A 19,595-nucleotide genomic window follows, 5' to 3' on the forward strand; every position below is an offset into this window, starting at 1 on the left:
GCTTCCGTGCTAAGATATGTGAAGAAAGTCTTTGAACTGCTACACAAGTGGAAAACAAAAACATCACGAGGCAATAATGCCAAAGGACAGGGCTGGTGACGCGGTACTGTGGGCTGAGCCTCTCCCTGTAGTACCAGCATCACATATAGGCACAGGTTTAGGTCCCAACTGCTCCACTGCCAATCTAGTTCCTGGCTAATGCTCCTCAGAAAAGGAGATGGTCCAAGTCCTTGGGCCCCTGATCCACGTGGGAGACCTGGAAGAAGCTGCTGGCTCCTGGCTTCGGAATGGTCCAGCTCTGGCATTGTGGACATTTGGTGAGTGAGCCAGAGGATGGAAGATCTTCCTCTCTCATGTGGATGGTAAGGGCCAAAGTACTTGGGCCAGGGCTCCTAAGTGTAAGAAACAAGAGTTGTTGGAAGAAAACAAAAAGGTAGAGAAGGAAAGAACTTGTGTAGATCCATTTAGTCAATGAGGACACTCAAAAAGAAAAGAAGGGAATTGTCTGGAGTCAGCAGAGCTTCTACACTGAAGCGGCCTCACTTTAGATTCCGCAGCCAGACGCTTTCATCTGCTGCTCCCTGCCCTGAGGATGACACGTGGCTGGGGATCCACATGGCTATGGGGTTAACCTCAGAACCACCCGTCAGGGCTCAAAATTGGAAAGGCCTTTCTATACAGCAACAAATCCCAATTGTAGTGCTTTTTTTCTTTTTCTTTCTTCTTAGCATCTGAGCCTAGAAAAGTAGATGATTTGTGCTTTTGGTGACCAAAGCTGATATTCTTGAGAAAGGCACTGCCTTCTAAGATGAAAACAGAAGAGGGGCCCAGTTAGGTTTAATATGGATATTCTGAGGGGCTGGCTAAGGGGTTCTATCAACTTCTGCTAACCGCTCAGGGCCTGACCTCACAGTCCGTGGGCTTTACTACAGTTACCTGTTTGGCTGCAATTTCTTCATCGCGTCCATCTCCAATCACCACATATGTGACTTTCTTTCCAAACCTTGACACAATTCTCTCAAAACAGCTCTCCTTACCTGATGAGAAAAACAAATTTCTATTAGGATATTTTTTCCTTTTTTTCCAATACCAAAGAAAAAGGCTGCAGGGCTCAGGTCCACTCAGCCCAGGTGGTAGCCCATGTAGTTTGCAAGCAGAGGGGGTGACTAGGTGCCCTGCCCAGAGAATGCGAAATTGGGCCATCAAGACAACTTAGCTCAGCGCTCACACTGAGGCAATTTCTACAAATGGGAGACTTAGCCTGGGGAGTGAGAGAGCTGAGAAACATCACCTTGCTCTTTTTCTTTTGTGCATTATATAATTTATAAAACACTCTTCCACTTATTTAATTCTCAAAATAGTTTAGTGAGAGAGGCACCATTCACACAGGTCTAGTGACTTGTCCCAGATTACACACAAGCTATTAGCAAAAATTTAGACCCTTGATCCAATTCAAATCCAAGTTCTAGCCATTGCATTATGATGAATGTATAATTTTGAAGGGAGATGTTTTAAGGTTTACACTTCCTTTTCCTTCCTTAGGTGCTGATCTCCTGTTAGAAACAAGAAGCAGAGGCTTGGCCATTTCCCTCCATGTCTTCATTTCCCAGAAACAGTCTGGGCATGAGCCTTGCGGAGGAGTAGTAGAGCAGAACTGAGAAAGTGATCCAAAGATGTGACTGCAACATCGGTCCCATTTGGACTTTCCTCACTTGCCACACCACGTAGCAGCAATAGACATACAGCATCACCAAAACTGACCTTGGGAAACAGGGACTTGAATCCACTGTAGGCATTTTTGACAGTATATACAAATTCAAACCCTATCTGAAACCAATGTTTAAAACACACAGAGATGATACCGATGTGGGAAAGATAATTTATTTGTGTATATATAAGGAAGTTAAACTCCTTGTTGTTTCTTCACATTTTGTATTTTATTTCCCCGTTTCTGACACCTTCTTCAGGTAAGCAAGGTTCTAACTTTGCTTCCTTTGTATTACTCTGCTAAGCTCATTTCTTCTTTTTGCCATATCCAATGACTTGGCACCAAGATTCTCGAGTTTATTCCTTAAGACACTTACTGCCATCTGCTGCACATTTTTGTAATAAATATATCAATATATACATCTTTCTAAGAACCTGCATCTGTGCATATGCCCAGTAATCCTGCCTGGTGCACCTGGGCAAGTCCTCGACACTCCTAGTCCAAGTGGCATCTACAAACAGATAGACTAGAAACCTGGAGAAGACACCAGTTGGCTCTGGGCCTCAGTGGGCCACCCACAGGGCTTGGCTGAATTATTCACAGATCCCCTCTCAGTGCTAACATTCATGACAGGGTGGTCATGCCTCACATTCACATGAAGCTCATAGTGGATGTTTGCTGAGTAAATGCACATGAACTTCAGAAATGACTCAATCCAATGGGCTGCTAGTGCAGGTCAAGCATTAAAGAAATCAACAATAATATTCTGGCATATGTTCAAGGTGTTGAGGAATCCTTTGTTTAATTCCACTTGACTGTTAACAACTTTACAAGACAAGGATGATGTGCTTACAGGAAAAAAACAAAAACCGTCAGCCTTCCTGCTTTCTCCTTAGGACCCAGCAAAGCACACTCCTCACATCTTCTCAAAACAAGTCAGATAGGAGCGTCCCTGCTCAGCAGGGTGAAGCTAAAGACCAGTCAGACCCCACATGACAAGAGATTCTGGGTTCTGTTGAAAACATTTCAGAAACATTGTTGAGAATTCTCACACACTGACCATGACCATGAAGAGAATCGTAAGGGTGAATTTGTGTCGGAGGAGGTATAAAGACAATGCTTCTCCTTGCTTCCACCTTACAGTTCTGTTAAGCGAAAAGTTGTGTCTCTTGCTAGAGTTGTGACACCAGATCCCACTGCAGCTTGCCAGGTAGCCCCAGGTGAGCTAAGACTGAAGCAGGCCACCAAGGGGGCACAGTCATTGTCATTGTCATCCATTTTCTGTTTTTGAAAAGGTTCAAGAACACAACTAGGTTCAATTATGTCCTAGTATGAACAAGGCTGCATTGAAAAACCCCTGCTCCCGTCTCCTTGCACACAGGGGATTACAGCAGGGTCGGGCCGGGAGCCTTCTCTCTGCTGTCAGGCAGGTTCTGTAGTCCCCGTGGTCTCCAGCACAGCTGTACGGGCGAACGGGACAGTTGCATTGTACACAACTGCACAAAAACAGGTAAAGGGTGGCAGGAGTCTAACCTGCAGGCTCCTGCTCTGGGTCTTCAAAAAGTTCCTGGAAAATATCTTATGAAGAAACTACACATGAATTTCAAAATCATTTTACACCAAAAATAAACTTTCAGCTTTCCCATGAGTTTTCTGAAGCTTGGCCACAGGATCATGCAGGTCTCAAACCTTATTAGACATATTAACAAACTGTTCTCTAAAATAGACCCATTTTTCAAGTCCATCTGCAGAGTAAGAGTTCCCAATATCTTTTTTTTTTTTAAGATTTTTTTTTTTTTTTTTTTGGAAAGGTGGATAGACAGAGAGGAAGATTCTCCGTCCGATGGCTCACTCCCCAAGTGGCTGCAACAGCTGGAGCTGAGCCAATCTAAAGCCAGGAGTCTCCTCCGGGTCTCCCACATGGGTGCAGGGTCCCAAAGTCCTGGGTTGTCCTCAACTGCTTTCCCAGGCCACAGGCAGGGAGCTGGATGGGAAGCGGAGTCGCCGGGATTGGAACTAGTGCCCATATGGGATCCCGGTGGATTCAAGGCAAGGACTTTAACCGCTACACTATCGCGCTGGGCCCAGGAGTTTCCAACATCTTAATAAAGCTTAGCACCACACAATTTAAACTGTGTCTAGCTAATGAGCAATAAACATACCTCATTTAAATTTGTAGTTACTTAATTGGTGAGATAAGGGTTTATTTATAATTGAACTGCTGAGTTTTTCCTCTTATGCAAATTAGCTGTTTCAAGTACACACGCTAATGGGAGTTGCTGATTTTAAATCTAGCACTTTTTCTACCATACTACATACTTTCATAAAAAAGAAACTTAAAAGTAGATTTCCAAGCCTGATATTCTGTTCTTATAAATATTACAAAGGAAAAGCAGATGCTTCTGTGACCTACTAGCCATGAGGCCCTTAGCAAGCCATAAAACTGACAAACCTCAACTGTCTTTGTCAGAAACATGGGCAGACCGCAGAAAGGAGGGTGGTCAGGAGGGCAGGTATGACATACACAGTGTCTAACAGAGGGGAGGCAAGTAACAGGTGCATGCATCAGAAATTTTAAGATTTGTAACAACAAGTGGAACGGAAGTCATACCAATTTTGGTAGCACTATAGATGTTTTCAATAGGAAATATTTCTCCTAGTCCATACAGGAGCACCTTGGCCAGTGCTGGAACCAGCTGGGTGGTAGTGATCAGAACATTCACACAATTCTTTCTATAAGAAAGAAGAAGAAAAAAAAGTCAAATTATTAATGACAAGGGCCAGGTGTGACATGGTTCAGTGCCAATGTTCACTTAGCACTCTTTCAAGTCTATTTACTTTCTACATGAAAGGGCAGGGATGTTCCTCTTTGTTTCACTGTAGAAACAAAGCAGCAACTTCATTCTTGTCTTACTTCCTTTCAGACCTTTCCAGGTCCCTGAAAACTATTAGGAGACATTGCCAAAGCATGTCATTGCTACAAAGTTTGGGAAAACAGACACACAGCCTAGGGCTCTCTGTTACTGTATTATTTTACCTGAGGTTCAGCCCATGAGACCCAGAGGAAGTCCTCTCTGTAATTCATACAACAGCAATACTGGGTCAGGAAAACACACTAATTTTTCTTTTCTTTTCTTCTTCTTATTTTTTTTTAAAAAAGAGTTATTTATTTTTGTTGGAAAGTCAAATATACGGAGAGGAGAAAAGCGAGAGAGGAAGATCTTTCATTCAATGGTTCACTCCCCAAGTGGCTGCAATGGCCGGAGCTGAGCTGATCTGTAACAAGCAGCTTGGAGCCTCTTCTGGGTCTCCCATGCTGGTGCAGGGCCCCAAGGCTTTGAGCTGTCCTTGACTGCTTTCCCAGGTCACAAGCAGGGAGCTGGATGGGAAGTGGGACTGCCAGAATTAGAAACAGTGCACACATAGGACCCTGGGCTTGCAAGGCGAGGACTTTAGCCACTAAACCACCACACTGGGCCCCTGCATACTCCTGGATATCACCAGACTCATCTTCTGGGCTGCAGGGGATGATCACTCAGGGTTTTTGTTTGTATGATTTATTTTTACTAGAAAGGAAGATTTACAGGGAGGAGAGACAAAGAGGAAGATGTTCCATCTGGTGGTTCACACACCAATGGCCACAATGGTCCGAGCTGAGCCAATCCGAAGCTAGGAGCTAGGAGCTTCTTCCGGGTCTCCCACACGGGTGCATTTAGGCCATCCAGTTCGCTGCTTTTTCAGGCCACAAGCAGGGAACTGGATGGGAAATGAAGCAGCCAGGAATCAAACTGGTATCCCTAAGGGATTGCCAGTGCTTGCAGTCAGAGAATTAAGCAGGTAAGCAATTGCACTGGCTCCAAAATTACTCAGTTTTAATTTCGTGGGTAAAAAGTAAGGACAGGGACTGGTGCTGTGTAGCACCAAGTTAAGTCACCATCTGTAGTGCTGGCATCCTAGTTGGGCACCAGTTCAAGTTACTGGCTGCTCCACTTCCAATTCAGCTCCCGGCTAATGGCCTGGGAAAACCACGGAAAGCTGGTCCAAGGAATTGGGCTCTTGAACCTATTTGGGAGACCTGGAAAAAACTCCTATTCTTGGCTTCTGCCTGGCGAAGCCCTGACCGCTGTGGCCATTTCAGGAGTGAACCAACAGAGGGGAGTTTGATCTCTATGTCTCAATCCCCCTCTCTCTGTAACTATGCCTCTTAATTAAGTAAAATAGGTGTTTTTAAAAAGGACAAAAAGTGTTTCATATATAAATAATTTCTAAGAAATTTAAGGTGCTTCCCTCTTAACCTACCTCAACATCTACCTGCATGATTCAACATCTCATCTCCTGATTCTAAAGTCTATTTGGGGACCTGTCCTATCCTGGACTGGGTAGGAAAGAGTCTCTGAGAGGATGAGACCTATAAGAAATCATTCATTCATGGGCCCGTGCAGTGGCCTAGCAGCTAAAGTTCCTCCCTTGAACGCACTGGGATCCTATATGGGCACCAGTTCGTATCCTGGCAGTCCCGCTTCCCATCCAGCTCCCTGCTTGTGGCCTGGGAAAGCAGTCAAGGACAGCTCAAAACCCTGGGACCCTGCACCCACGTGGGAGATCCAGAAGAAGCTCCTGGCTCCTGGTTTTGGACCGGCTCAGCTCTGGTCGTTGGAGTCACTTGGGGAGTGAATCATTGGACAGAGGATCTTTCTCTCTGTCTCTCCTCCTCTCTGTATATCTACCTTTCAAATAAAAATAAGCCAATCTTAAAAAAAAAAAAAAGAAAAAGAAAACATTCATAAGGTGGGGTTTGGTGAGGTGGTGATGCTGCTGCTTGGGACACAAGCATACATTATCAAGAGAGTCAGGGTTTAGTTCCTGCCTCCACTTTCCTTCCCTGCTTGCTACTGATGCACAGCCCCTGAGAAGCAGCAGGTGATGGATCAGGTAGCTGGGTCCCTGCCACCATTTGGGAGACTTGGTGTGAACTCCAGGCTCCTGGTTTCCGCCCAGCCAACCCCACAGCTGAAGACACTTGGGGAGTAACCTTGGGAAGGAGAGCTTTCTCCATATATCTGTCTCTCTGCCTTTATTTCTTTTCTTTTCTTTTTAAAGAATCATTATTTATTTATTTATTTATTTTTTAAATTTGGAAGGCAGAGTTACTCAGAAGGAGAGACAGAGAGACAGAGAAAGAATCTTCCAGTGAATTCCTGGATCCCAGTGGCCACAATAGCAGCAGCTGAACTGAATCTGAATCCAGGAGAGCCAGGAGCTGCTTCTTAATCTCCCACAAGGATCAAGGTCCCAAGAGTTTTGACATTGTCTGTTGCTTTCCCAGGTCATAAACAGGGAAATGGGCAGGAAGTGGAGTAGCTGGGACTTGAACAGGCCTCCCTACGGGATGCCGGTGCCACAGGCAGACATCCTAGAATACTATGCCACTCATGTTGGCTTCTATCTCTCTTTCAAATAAAGAAAAAGTCTTTTCCATACCTTGACTGAATGAGCAGTAAGGACTTTAACGCAGTTCCTAACCAGGAATCTGTTAGCACTTCGATTTCTGCTCTTAGTCTCTGCAGTGCCTCCTTTCTTTGGGGACTGAGAAGCCCTTTAGAGACAAAAGAAAATGCATTCACCACATCACAACACGTATTTGCTGACACTAAGAAAGCAATTTCTAAATTCAATTTAGAAATCGTGTGGGTCCCTGATGTATTCTACCAAGCTGATACATTTCTCAGAGACAGCATGTAGTACTGCTCCTCAAAATGCCATCTGACCTTCTCCCTTCGAATGTTTTGCTACAGGGTACAACAACAACAACAACAGAATCAGCCAAAGGCAGTGTAAGATGGTGAGGCAGGTTCCTCTCAATAGTGCTCAGTGGTGTGTCAGCTGACCGGGGGCCCCACACTGAGTGGCATGCCTTAGAACACACAATCCAGACTGGCCGGGCAGACGCTGAGTGCCAGGGCTGCGGGCAGCCTCTGTGCTGCCCATCTCCTTTGAGAGCAGGTGAGTGCAGGAAGAGAAAGGGGTCTCTGCACAATGACAAAGGCCCTTCCAGTGCCACGCATGACTCCCACGATGACTTCCCTTCCTCCCGTGGGGAACAAACACATCAACCCGAGACCCCAGGCTGAAGGAGCAGCTCTATGCTCTGCTGACAGACTGAAACACTGTCGAACACGAGGTGATTAGGCACAAGATAAATCACAAAGTTTACATGGCAATCTGAGTTAATAATATGCAAACAATGAATTGGGTTCTGAGGTTTTTATAGTGAAGATAAGGGGAAAAAAGTGATTTTGTATTCTGTTAACAAAACAAAAACGAGTATCTGTGAGACGGAAGTAGAATTTATAGTGAGACTGATGGTTTCACAAGTGCAAGACTAGAATCAGATGATTCTCCTCTTTAACATGTTGGATACAATAAAATTATAAAAACAGTATCTATCTGTCACATACTTAGTATGTGCTGTGGTACCTTTGTTAATTTACAGTGTACAAAACACACAGGAGGACATTATTGTTCATCTGTTTCTGTTTCTTCAGGAAACCAGATTTTGACACTGGGAAGAGAAAAGATCAGGACTGAGTCTGTAAAAAAAACCATCAAAAGAAAGCCTAACATCTGTGAGAGGCAAAGTCAAAAAGACTTGGAGTTTCCAGAAAAAAAGTACTTACTCTAAAATTATGTAAATGCTAAGACAAAAGCAGTAAGAAAAATCTGAAAAAAGTGGATCCGATCCCCCAAAGTCTGAAGTCCACTGTTGCCTGGTATTAAAGGACTGTAACAGGAATGCATAGGCCTGTGCTTCACAGGCGTCCAGCAGAAAGCTGCAAACCCTGCCACGTCAGGCAACATGCAGCATGCGCGTGTGCACCTCACAAGGCCAAGACTCAGTTTTCAATATTTTCACACAGGTACAACTCACTCAAAGGGAACCGCAGGAACATAAAGAGCACTGGACCCAAAGTTAGTAGAGGTGGATGCCAACCGTGGTATGGTCACTAACCTGCCATGTAACTGGACAAACTGCCTCTGCTACCTCTATGAGGCGTTGCCCATTTTCTCCAGTGCAAATGAGTTAAGACCAGATCTTTACTTCTAATTTTATCAACTTACTTATTTATTTTAAGTAATAAAATTTTAGACTTTGTGGCATCTGACATTTACAGTATGTCTGGCTAAAAAGAATTTCCAAGGTCCTTCAATCACAACTGATGGAAATTGCCAGGTTACAACACTGCACTTAATCTTCCATTCATGACACACTTAACAGTCCTGTTTGGTCTCAAAGGAGACACACAACCTCTCACACCATCTGTGGATTGTATTTCCTGTAAGAAAGGCATTTGTCTACAGAGAACTTTCCAATGTTACTGAAAAGTCCATTTTCCAAAGGGTTTCTCGATCAAATCTCTTAAAACACACACGCGCACACACTGCTGTGCCATAAATTCATAAGTGTAAGCAGTTGCCAGAGGGAGTCAAGAGTTCAGGAAAGGAACTAGCACGGACAAGATGGCTGGGCCACTCACCGCCCACGTTGCTTTTATGCTTGTCGTAGATCTCTCTCACTTTGCGGTAGCGGAAAGCCAGTTTCCTCATCCAGTCCACACCTCCCTGGACACCGACAGAGGAGCCATGACTACTGCTACCCCCCGAGCCACTGAAGCCGTCTGTGGAGAAACTGTAGTTGCTGCAAAGAGAGGACATGATCCCAGTTAAAGTCTCCACAGCACGAAGGCTTTGGCCGAGCCCCATCTGAGACACTGTCCTGTGCTCCCTGCCCCTGACCTATTCCTGGCAGCTGATCAGCAAAGTTAGTGGCTTTAAGAATCTTCTCCCTGGGGCCTGGCACAATTGCTCAGTGGCTAAATCACTGCTTTACAACTGCTGGGATCCCATACAGGTGCCGGTTCATACCCCGGCTGCTTCCCATGTCATCCAGCCTGGAAAAGCAGTTTAGGACAGCCCAAAGTCTTGGGACCCTGCATCCGCATAAGACCCACAAGAAGCTCCTGGCTCCAGACAGGCTCAGCTCAGGCTGTTATGGACACTTAGGAAGTAAACCAGCAGAGGAAGGTGCTTTTCTCTGTATTTCCCTCTGTAAATCTGCCTTTCCAACAAAGATACATAAATTATTAAACAGAAATTTCTCCCTGGGACCAGGGCTGTGGTGCCATGAATTAAGCTGCTGCTTGTAGTGCCAGCAACCCATATGGGCACCAGTTCAAGTCCCGGTTGTTTCAATTCCAATCTAGTCCCCTGGTTAGGAGTGGACTCTGAATGTAGAGTGTGGTGAATGTGGTAGTGTGCGATTTCCCAGACCAAGTTCCTCTTTCTCCTTCTTGGGCACTTGATTTGGAAAAAGGCAGCAGCCAAATGTCACGCTTCTCCATGGGGAGACAGAGAGAGAGAGAGAGAGAGAGAGAAACACAGAATTCAGTCACCAGTCACCGGTGAGAGTCTGGAACCATGTTTTCCAGCTCCAGCCAAGCCTTCAGATGCCTGCGCTGATTTCTTTCTGGTTCTGGTGCAGTGGCATAGTATGCCAAGCCTCTACCTGTGATGGTTGGCATACCATATAGGCGCTAGTTTGTGTCCTGGCTGCTCCACTTCTGACTCAGCTCCCTGCTAGTGGCCTGGGAAAGCAGAAGATAGTACGAGTCGTTGGGCCCCTACATACACATGGGAGACCAGAAGAAGCTCCTGGCTTTAGACTTGCCCAGCTCTGACCACAGTGTCCACTTGGGACGTGAACCAGAGAATGGAAGATCTTTCTCACTGTGTCTCCTTATGCCTCTCGGTAACTCAAATAAAAGAAATAAATCATCCTTTTTTTTTTTTTTTTAAAAGATCCACATCTATAGAAACTGAAGTGATAAATGCCTAATTTGTTACACAGCAGACTTATTATTCAGCAGTAATTAATATAGTTACTGACACTGGGAAGAACAAATATTTCAGCAGTAGATTTTTAAATAACTGACAGAATAAGAGACAACTCGGATCAACCAAAAGTTAAAATGGAGTTCAACACATTAAGTGTAAGATTCTACATTTCAGAGAACAAAAGAACTTGGGCCTGGCATGGTAGCCTAGTGGCTAGGGTCTTTGCTTTGCACGTGCCGACATCCCTTATAGGCACTGCTTCCTGTCCCAGTGGCTCCACTTCCCATCCAGCTCCCTGCTTGTGGCCTGGGAAAGCAGTCAAGGATGGCCCAAAGCTTTGGGACCCGACACCCACGTGGGAGACCCAGAAGAGCTCTTGGCTTCAGATTGGCACAGGTGTGGCAGTTGCAGCCACATGGGGAATGAATTAGCATGCAGAAGATCTTCCTCTCTATCTCTCTTCCTCTCTGTATATCTGACTTTGCAATAAAAATAAGTAAATCTTAAAAAAAAGTAAAAAAGAAAACCAAAGTTCTAAGCAGTAAGCTGTAGTAACTATTGGATAACCACCCACATAAGAGAAAAGCAAGCCAAATGGGGTTCCGAGTGGACTGCCAGCTGCTTGTTTTCCAGGCCCACAGGGATTCTCATTGTACTGGTGCCTCTCCAGAAGCGGGCAGGGTTCACAGAGTTCAGTCTTCCTAGCGCTATGTAGGCAGGCCCTGACTGTGGGGAGGGAAACCATCTTGGAATCTTCCAGCTTCTGCTGGCTACTGGCATATTCCTTGGCCGTATAATTGTAGCATCTTCATTTTCACATACTGCCTTCTCTCTTTTTTCAAATGTTGTTTTTCAGATTTATTTATATTTATTGTAAGTGCAGATTTATACAAAGAGATACAGAAATAAAGATCTTTCATCTGCTGATTCACTCCCTAAGTGGCTGCAATGACTGGATCTGAGCAGATATGAAGCCAGGAGCCCACCAGCAGCATTTTCTGGGTCTCCCACATGGGAGGATCCCATGTGCAGGATCCCAAGGCATCAGGCTATCCTCGATTGCTTTCCCAGGCCACAAGCAGGGAGCTTGATGGAAAAGTGGAGCAGGCAGGACACGAAGCTGTGCCCATATGGCATTCCAGTGCTTACAGGGTAAGGATTTAGCCATTGAGTCATTGCGCTGGACCCAACTACATCCATATCTATCTCCTTTACTAGATAATGAGTTCTTTTAGAACTACATCCAAATCATCTTGTTTCCATCTTAACTTAACCTGAATTTGCATGTAATAGACACATTCATATTTAAAACATCAACATATTTATCACCTCAAGTCTTGGCCATTGTCATCGGAAGCCACATCTTCCACATGCACTTGGTCACACTCCTGTTAAAGACAAAACAGACTATTTCAGTTTCAGGAGCAGAAAAGTTGTCACCACAACACAAAGCGGCAGGCTGGTGACGTTCTTCAGGGTTTCAAGCGGGGAGGAACGCTCTCATGCCCTTTACTGCCCCTTCCCACACACTTTATTTTACCTTTTTAAAAGGTTTATTTATGAAGTTGCTGTTGTGGTATGGCAGGTTAAGCCATGGCCTGAAATGCTTACATCCCATAAGAGAACCAGTTTGAACCCTTGCTGCTCCATTTCGGATTCAGCTGCCTGCTAATACACCTGGGAAACTAGGGAAAGACGGCCTTTGTACCTGGGTCCCCGCCACTCATGTGGGAGACCCGGATAGAGTTCTTGGGCTTCTGGCTTTGGCCTCACCTATTCTCAGCTGTTGCAGCTATTTGAGGAGTGAAGCAGCAGATGGAAAACCTTATTCTTTTCTCTCTTCGTAACTCTTTTATTAAATAAATACGTAAATAAATCTTCTGGAAGAGAAGCCATGAGAATGAATGAAAGAAAACAAATTTATAGATCTACATTTAGTAGAAATCAGAGGTCATTTAAGCAAACTCTTCACGCTCTGAAAGTAAGCTGATAGGATTTCCTCAAAATCACACAACCACTGAGTAGCAGAGAGACTAGAATAAGGTATAAGATCTCGGGTTTCTTTTCACAAAGCCCAGGCCACTGCTGACATAAAATGCTACCACTGTCAGACTCAGACAGGATACAGGCTTCACAAACCTCTGGTAACTCTTTAAAAAAATGTATTCTTGGGTCCATTCCAGACCTACCAGCATCTGAGTTTCTGCAAGAAGTCTTGAGGAATAAAAATTCAGATATCCTTACTTATCACTACGTGAAGTTGAAAGAAGATTAATGGGGTTTGGAGTTTAAAGCCCAATGACTATATTCTTTAAACAAAACAAAACAAAACAAAACAAAACCCATTTATTCCAAATGTCCACAACAGTCAATGATAGGCCAAGTCAAAGCCAGAAGTTAAAACTCAACTCGGGTCTCCCTTGTGGGTGGCAGGAATCCAACTACTTAAGCCATCACCAAAGCTTCACAGAATACATGTTGGCTGGAAGCTAGAACTGGGAACAGAAGCAAAAATTCCAACGTGAGATGCTCATATCCCAAGCAATGCCTTCACTGCTGTACCAAGTTCGCCTACAGCCTCACCCCCAAATATCCACAACCCAATACAGGTTAATTTAGTCTATTGGAGAACTGTCTATGAGTGGAACTATATTCTGAGATTTTCAGTGGTTTTCTGTGTGGAACAACTGCTTAGCTAAAGTGAAGGATGGTGCCTAAGCGGCTATCAGACTCACACCTTGCTCTTCTGATCCCCTAGTCTGTTCACCTTGAAGGTGAACTCAAATCTCAAACCCAAAAAAATATCAGTATGAACCTCTTGGTATTTCCTGGTGTTACCGGCATGTAACAATCAAGTGATCCCATACTTCAAGTTTAACATATACGTAGACAACAAATATGATAAAATATAATGAGTTAGGGCAGCCTTTTATCAACTGGACAAATCAGCAGACTATCTTTCAAGAGGAGAAAACTGAAGAACAGTCAAAAATTATCAAACTAATTTTACATATAAGTGCACATTATTTTATTTAAGATTGATTTTATTTTTTACTGGAAAGTCAGATATACAGAGAAGAGGAGAGAAAGACAGGAGGATCCTCTGTCCGTTGATTTACTCCCCAAGCAGCTGCAACGGCTGGAGCAGAGCTGATCTGTAACCAGAAGCCTGGAGCCTCTTCTGTGTCTCCCATATGGGTACAGTGTCCCAAGGCTTTGGGTTGACTTGACTGCTTTCTCAGACCACAAGCAGGGAGCTAGATGGGAAGTAGGGCCACCGGAATTAGAAGTGATGCCCATATGGGTTCCTGGTGCACACAAGGCGAGGAATTTAGCTGCTAGGCTACTGGGCCAGGCTGAAATGCACTTTATTTGGACTACTAAATTGGAACATATCTTACTCATCAGTGGTTTATCTGATAGGTTGACATCTTTCTCTGTTCTAGATCACTCCCAAATAAGCTAACCAGGGTGTAAGGGAAAATAAAAAAGTTAACCAAAATTAAAAGTTTTCAGATAATAAAACAGAGCTAGGAGTAAGCACTTGATACTACAACACCTGGGACTCTCGCATCCTGTTTCAGTCTTAGCTTCACTTCCAATTCCAGTTCCTGCTAATGTGCATCATGGGGTAGCAAGTGGTGACAGCTCAAAGTGCTTGGGTCCCTTGGCAGGCCACTCACAAAAAAGAGTTTGATTTACTCACAAGCAAGGTGAACTGTATATGGAATCTTGAGTTCACAGACTGCTGGTGTCAGAGACCAAAGTAAAGTGTGCAGATGGGCAAAAGTCCAAGACCAAGATCAAGGACTGTGGGTGACAGTATGCACACTGGGCAATGGTTCAAGGCCACAGAACTGTGTGCTTTAAAAATATCCTTGAGGGGCCCAACGTGATGGCTCAGTGGCTAAATCCTCGCCTTGCCAGGATCCCATATAGGTGCTAGTTTGTGTCTTGGCTGCCCCACTTCCCATCTAGTTCTCAATCCTTGCCTTGCCAGGATCCCATATAGGTGCCAGTTTGTGTCTTGGCTGCCCCACTTCCCATCTTCTGCTTGTGGCCTGGGAAAACAGTCGAAGACAGCCCAAAACCATGGGACCCTGCCCCCATGGGGGACCTAGAAGAAGATTCTGGCTCCTGGCTTTGGAACAGCTCAACTCTAGTTATTATGGCTACTTGGGGAGTGAACCAGCAGATGGAAGATCTTTTAGTCTCTCCTCTCTGTATATCTGCTTTTCCAATAAAAATAAAATAAATTGTTAAACAAAAATAAAATAAGAATATCCTTGAGAAAGTACACAGTAAATTCTGTACTTGGGTCACACTGTTACTCCCTGATCAACAAGCATTGGCTGGTTGAAATCAATATGGGGCGTGGCCATCAAAATTTGTACCACATCAATTCCTATAATTTCACCCCCTAAGTGGTCCAATAAGTGACTGATGCAGCAAGCCTGAAGGGAGCTTCCCTTTTCATAATCTTATCTATTGTCTGTCTCACTTCTTATTTTCTTAATTGTGTGTCGCGCCTGCCAGCCACGTGGGAGACTTGGATTGGGTCCTGGCCTCTTGGCTTTCTCCTGGCCCAGTCCTGCTGGTGCAGACATTTGGGGAGTGAATCAGCACAAGCAAGTCTTGGTGTTCAGCTGGCCTCTCCATACCTACTCTGACAACACAGTGTCTGAAATACAGGCTCAAAATCATTAGTGAAAACACGTTTTTGTGAAGCACAGAAATGATTTAAAGTGTTACCTCTAAGTCATTGAAAAAGAGATGTGTATCAGCCACTTCAAAAATCATTTCTTCCATTGTTAAACCTGAGCCAATCACCACAGTAGGGTCCTGGAAGAAAACAGAGAAAAAAATTTTTTTGCTTGATTTAAAAAGCACAGTACAGACTCTTATCTCCAAAATACTTCAAAATTATTTTGGCTCAAGGCCAAAGCAACAAGGACACACAGCAGCGTTTCAAATTCATTCACAACTGCGGAATTTGAGATTGTACATCAAAGAGGCTATGAATCTTAAAAAAAAAAAAAAAAAGAGGCTATGGGCAGTTAAATTTCTAGAAATTTCAGAGAATATACAAAACCAAACCAAACTACCCTTACTACTTTACAGTCAGTAACTGTAGTGTTTCCTTGCAGTATTCTCCATTCATTCTAAACAAGATCCATTTACTTTTGGGGGGAAATAACCCTGTTCTAGAGGAAATTTTAAGTACTGCTAAATGTTGCTATTGTAAAGCCCATTTTCTTCCCTGCATGCAAACCCCCAAATATGCACTATAACACAAGAGGTCAGTTAGCTGATAGCCTCAAAAACCAGATAGTAAAGGAAGGCCACAGTTAAAATATCTGTAGGAAAACCAATGAAAATTACTTTAAAATGTATTATCTGGGCTTGGCATGGTAGCCTAGCTGCTCAAGTCCCTGCCTTGCGCGCCCGGGATCTCATGTGGGCACCGGTTCAAGTCTTGGCTGCTCCACTTCCCATCCAGCTCCCTGTCTGTGGCCTGGGAAGCAGTTGAGGACAGCCCAAAGCCTTGGGATCCTGCACCCAACGTGGGAGGCCTTGGAGGAGGTTTCAGGCTCCTGGGTTCGCATCAACTCAGCTCCAGCCATTGTGGCCATTTAGGGAGTGAACTAGCAGATGGAAGATTGTTTATCTCTTCTTTCTGTATATCTGCCTTTCCAATAAAAATAAATAAATCTTAAATAAAAACCATAGCCTACATATTTTTCATTTACAGGTTACATGTTCTTCTTCTATGTTTTTTTATAACCATCATCTTTCTGAAGTACCCTCATGTATCTGGTATATACTTAGCTAAATGAAATGCTCAATTTAGGTTGTTTAAAAAAAAAAGCGCGGGGTGGGGTGGCAGCTTTCAGACTGGCTATTAGAACACTCTATACAAGATGCCACTCTGGGGAAACCCATGCTTTCTGCAGTGGTCCTAGATCAATTCTGCCACAGGTGAGGGTTTACAAGGAAAACTGAAAGCCAACAAGATAAATCAGAAGTGGCAGATGAAACAAGTTTAACCTGCCTAAATAATCATATGAGGGATATTTACAACAAAGGATGATTCAAATTACCTTTCCATATTTCTGAGCATAGGATCCAGTAAGAAGGGAGTGGAAGATAATGATGGTTTCATCCAGGTCCCAAAGAAATACCCGCTAAGGAAAGAAAATAGAAAAAATTAGTATCTTCTTCAAATCACAATGAAATAAAACAAGAAATTAATAACAAAGAAAATGGAAAAATTCACATTAGAAATTAACATAGTTTCAAACAACTAATGAGCAGGTCAAAGAAGAAATCACAAAATACTACAGATAAGTGAAAATAAATACAGCATGCTAAAACTTACAGGATATAGTGAAAGCAGTGTTAAGAGAAAAATTTAGTGGAAATTTTATTTTAAAAGAGAGATCCTAGTTCTACAATATAAGTACATCCATTAAAAATTAGAAAAAACTAAACTGAAAGCCAGTAGAAAGAAGAAAATCATAAAGACTAAACATAAAAAGACAACAGAAAAACCAGTGAAATGGCAAGTGGGGTCTTCAAAAACATCGACAAAACTGACAAGCCCTGCTAGAATGCCTGGGAAAATGAAAGCCTAGAAATCAACCTCAGAAATATATCCAATCGACTGGGACAACGATGCCAAAATTATTCAACAAGGAAAGGAAACTCTTTCCAATAAATGATTCTGGAAAACCAGCTATCCATATGCAAAACATTATGTATTACATACAAGTTATTTCAAAATGATTCAAAATCATAAATTTAAGGGGTAATCAATGAAAAATCTTAGAAGAAAGCAGATCAAAACTTTACATTGTTAACTATCACACCAAAAGCACAGTAATAGGAAAAAAAAATCAGATTTCACACACACACAAAATTTTAGTGCATCAAACAACACTACCAAGAGAGTGAAAATTTTATATATATTTTTTCCTCTTCACATGTTCATTTCCTTCTGCTTAGGAACTACAGGGTAAACAAAATAGAACTGTACCATCTTTCATGAGTTTGGGATATGTGTATGAAAGTTAAAGAAGTGAAAACAAACAGAAAACTAAGTAGGCAACTCAAGTGAGTTTCTTCCCATACTTCCAATTCACTGTCCTGAGAAGAACTTGCATCAGCTTTCCTCTTGCCTCGGTTCTTGCCAGTCATGTTTTTCTTGGACTGATCATCAGCATCTTTACTTGGTGTAGTCTGGGACAGAGAAGGGCTTGTAGAAGGATCTACTGCAAAGAAAAAGCAAGACATACACTGCTGGTTTCAACAGTCTTTGAGTACCAGAGCAGAAAAGAGGGGAGCAGATTCCATGCTCTTACAAACTACTCTGTAGGAACAAAGTCTGGAAAACCAAACGTCATGTAGGCAATTAGGGAACACAAATCTAGGTACTGAGCATCAATAGCAGCTAACAAAAAAAAAGGTAAAATCAGATGTTATGCTTACTGTGATTAAAACACAGCTCTAAAGTTGTTTAACAAAACAAAATAGCAAACATAACCTAAATCTGGTCAGGTTTCCAGATGAGGGCTTTCTCAGCTGGATACAGGTGACATGTGAGCCAGATAATTTTGTGCTCTGTAGGACAAGATGGCTCAATCAAGCAGCATTCTTAGCCTTTACCCACTGGTGTCAGTAGCATCCTCCATCCTGTGTGACAATCAAAACTGTTTCCCTACATCACCACATTTGCTAGGAACAAAATGACCCCAGCCTGAAAACCACTGCTCAAGATTCACCTACCAATTTTCAATAAAGCACAGAGGGCAGTAGGACACTCAACCACCCTAAGATGATATAATTAGCAGAATTCACATGGGATATCTCACTTCTTCAATAAATTAAAAGGGTAAGAACATGACGTGGGAGAATTTGTAGGTAAACAAAATACATACCCCACCAATCCTAACACATGCTCCTAACTGCTGGCTGTCTCCCCACAAGGCCTGCTCAGACCCCATGTGGGCAGAAGCTGGTAACCCAGGAGGAACATAAACACCGAGGGTAATTACTGTCTTCCAAGGTGTGCATCTGCAGAAGGGGCAAGCAGGGGCCGGAGCCCTGAACCAAATTCAGGTAACAGGATCTGAAAAACTAGGCTAATTTCCCATCTCTCTACATTTTTAATTGACAGATAAAAATTGTCTACACTTAACAATCTACAACATGTTTCAAATTACATGTATATGCTATAGACTGGCTTGAATTCTGACACTAAATGTAGAAAACAAAACACACATGAGAAAACTGAAATACAAACACCTTTTGGTACGTCGTGATATTAAATTACTGCTTTTTGTTGTTTTTGTTAAAGCTGAGCTAATAGCACTGTTGTTGGGCTAATGTGTGTTATATTTTAAACAGCAATGTTTGAAAGACGGAACAGGATGAAGTTGAACACCATGACATGAGGCTGCTCGTGCGCGGTAGAAGGATGAGGTGGAACTAAAACTTCATTACACTATTCTGACAGCTTCTATTTTTGTTTGAAATTCTTCATGATTCAAAAATTAAGATTTTTATGAACAAAGAAATTGATAAATGTATCAAAAACGAAGGCACCAACACATAATTATTTCAGTTATGCCTGTCTGAAATAGCAACCTCCTGCACTCAATCTCACAAAGGACAAGTAATACTGAATACTACTTATATACAAAAAGCACTATTTTCAAACATTTGTCCATGTTGGTGAGAAACACTGCTTTCCTCAAAAAAAAAAAAAAAGTTAATCACGAAATTTTCATGAAATACAGAGATAAACATGTGTTTTCTGATTGTGGTGGTGCCTGTATGTCAAAAGTTTACAATCTAGACATCTTAATTTGCTGGTACACTGAAAGGCTCTACACTTCCTAAAATTTCAAGCTAAATTTTAGGTATTCCTTTAGGGAAAAAAGACAACAGATTTCCCAAGAAAACACTTTTGGGGGGAAGTGCCCCCAAGCCAGTT

General features: G+C 43.0%; 1 protein-coding gene across 7 annotated transcripts in view; it reads right to left on the reverse strand.

Moving 5' to 3' along the window:
- EYA3 (EYA transcriptional coactivator and phosphatase 3) overlaps positions 1-19,595 on the reverse strand; it is an 84,968-nt gene that overhangs the window by 4,031 nt on the left and 61,342 nt on the right. For 4 of the 7 annotated variants that reach the window (XM_040979697.1, XM_040979692.1, XM_040979693.1 and 1 more), the window contains 8 exons: positions 17,732-17,871; positions 16,702-16,785; positions 15,353-15,442; positions 11,930-11,988; positions 9,244-9,404; positions 7,190-7,304; positions 4,320-4,441; positions 937-1,037 (listed from right to left, as the gene is read on the reverse strand). In XM_040979697.1, coding sequence (XP_040835631.1) covers positions 937-1,037; positions 4,320-4,441; positions 7,190-7,304; positions 9,244-9,404; positions 11,930-11,988; positions 15,353-15,442; positions 16,702-16,785; positions 17,732-17,871 — 872 coding nt within the window. Of the gene's footprint in view, positions 1-332; positions 1,038-4,319; positions 4,442-7,189; positions 7,305-9,243; positions 9,405-11,929; positions 11,989-15,352; positions 15,443-16,701; positions 16,786-17,731; positions 17,872-19,595 lie in introns of those variants that run through there. The other 3 variants (XM_040979695.1, XM_040979698.1, XM_040979699.1) reach the window with 2 other exon arrangements.

The sequence above is a fragment of the Ochotona curzoniae genome, unplaced genomic scaffold (assembly GCF_017591425.1).
Source record: "Ochotona curzoniae isolate NIBS_2020 unplaced genomic scaffold, NIBS_Ocur_1.0 contig_3255, whole genome shotgun sequence".
Lineage (NCBI taxonomy): Eukaryota > Metazoa > Chordata > Mammalia > Lagomorpha > Ochotonidae > Ochotona > Ochotona curzoniae.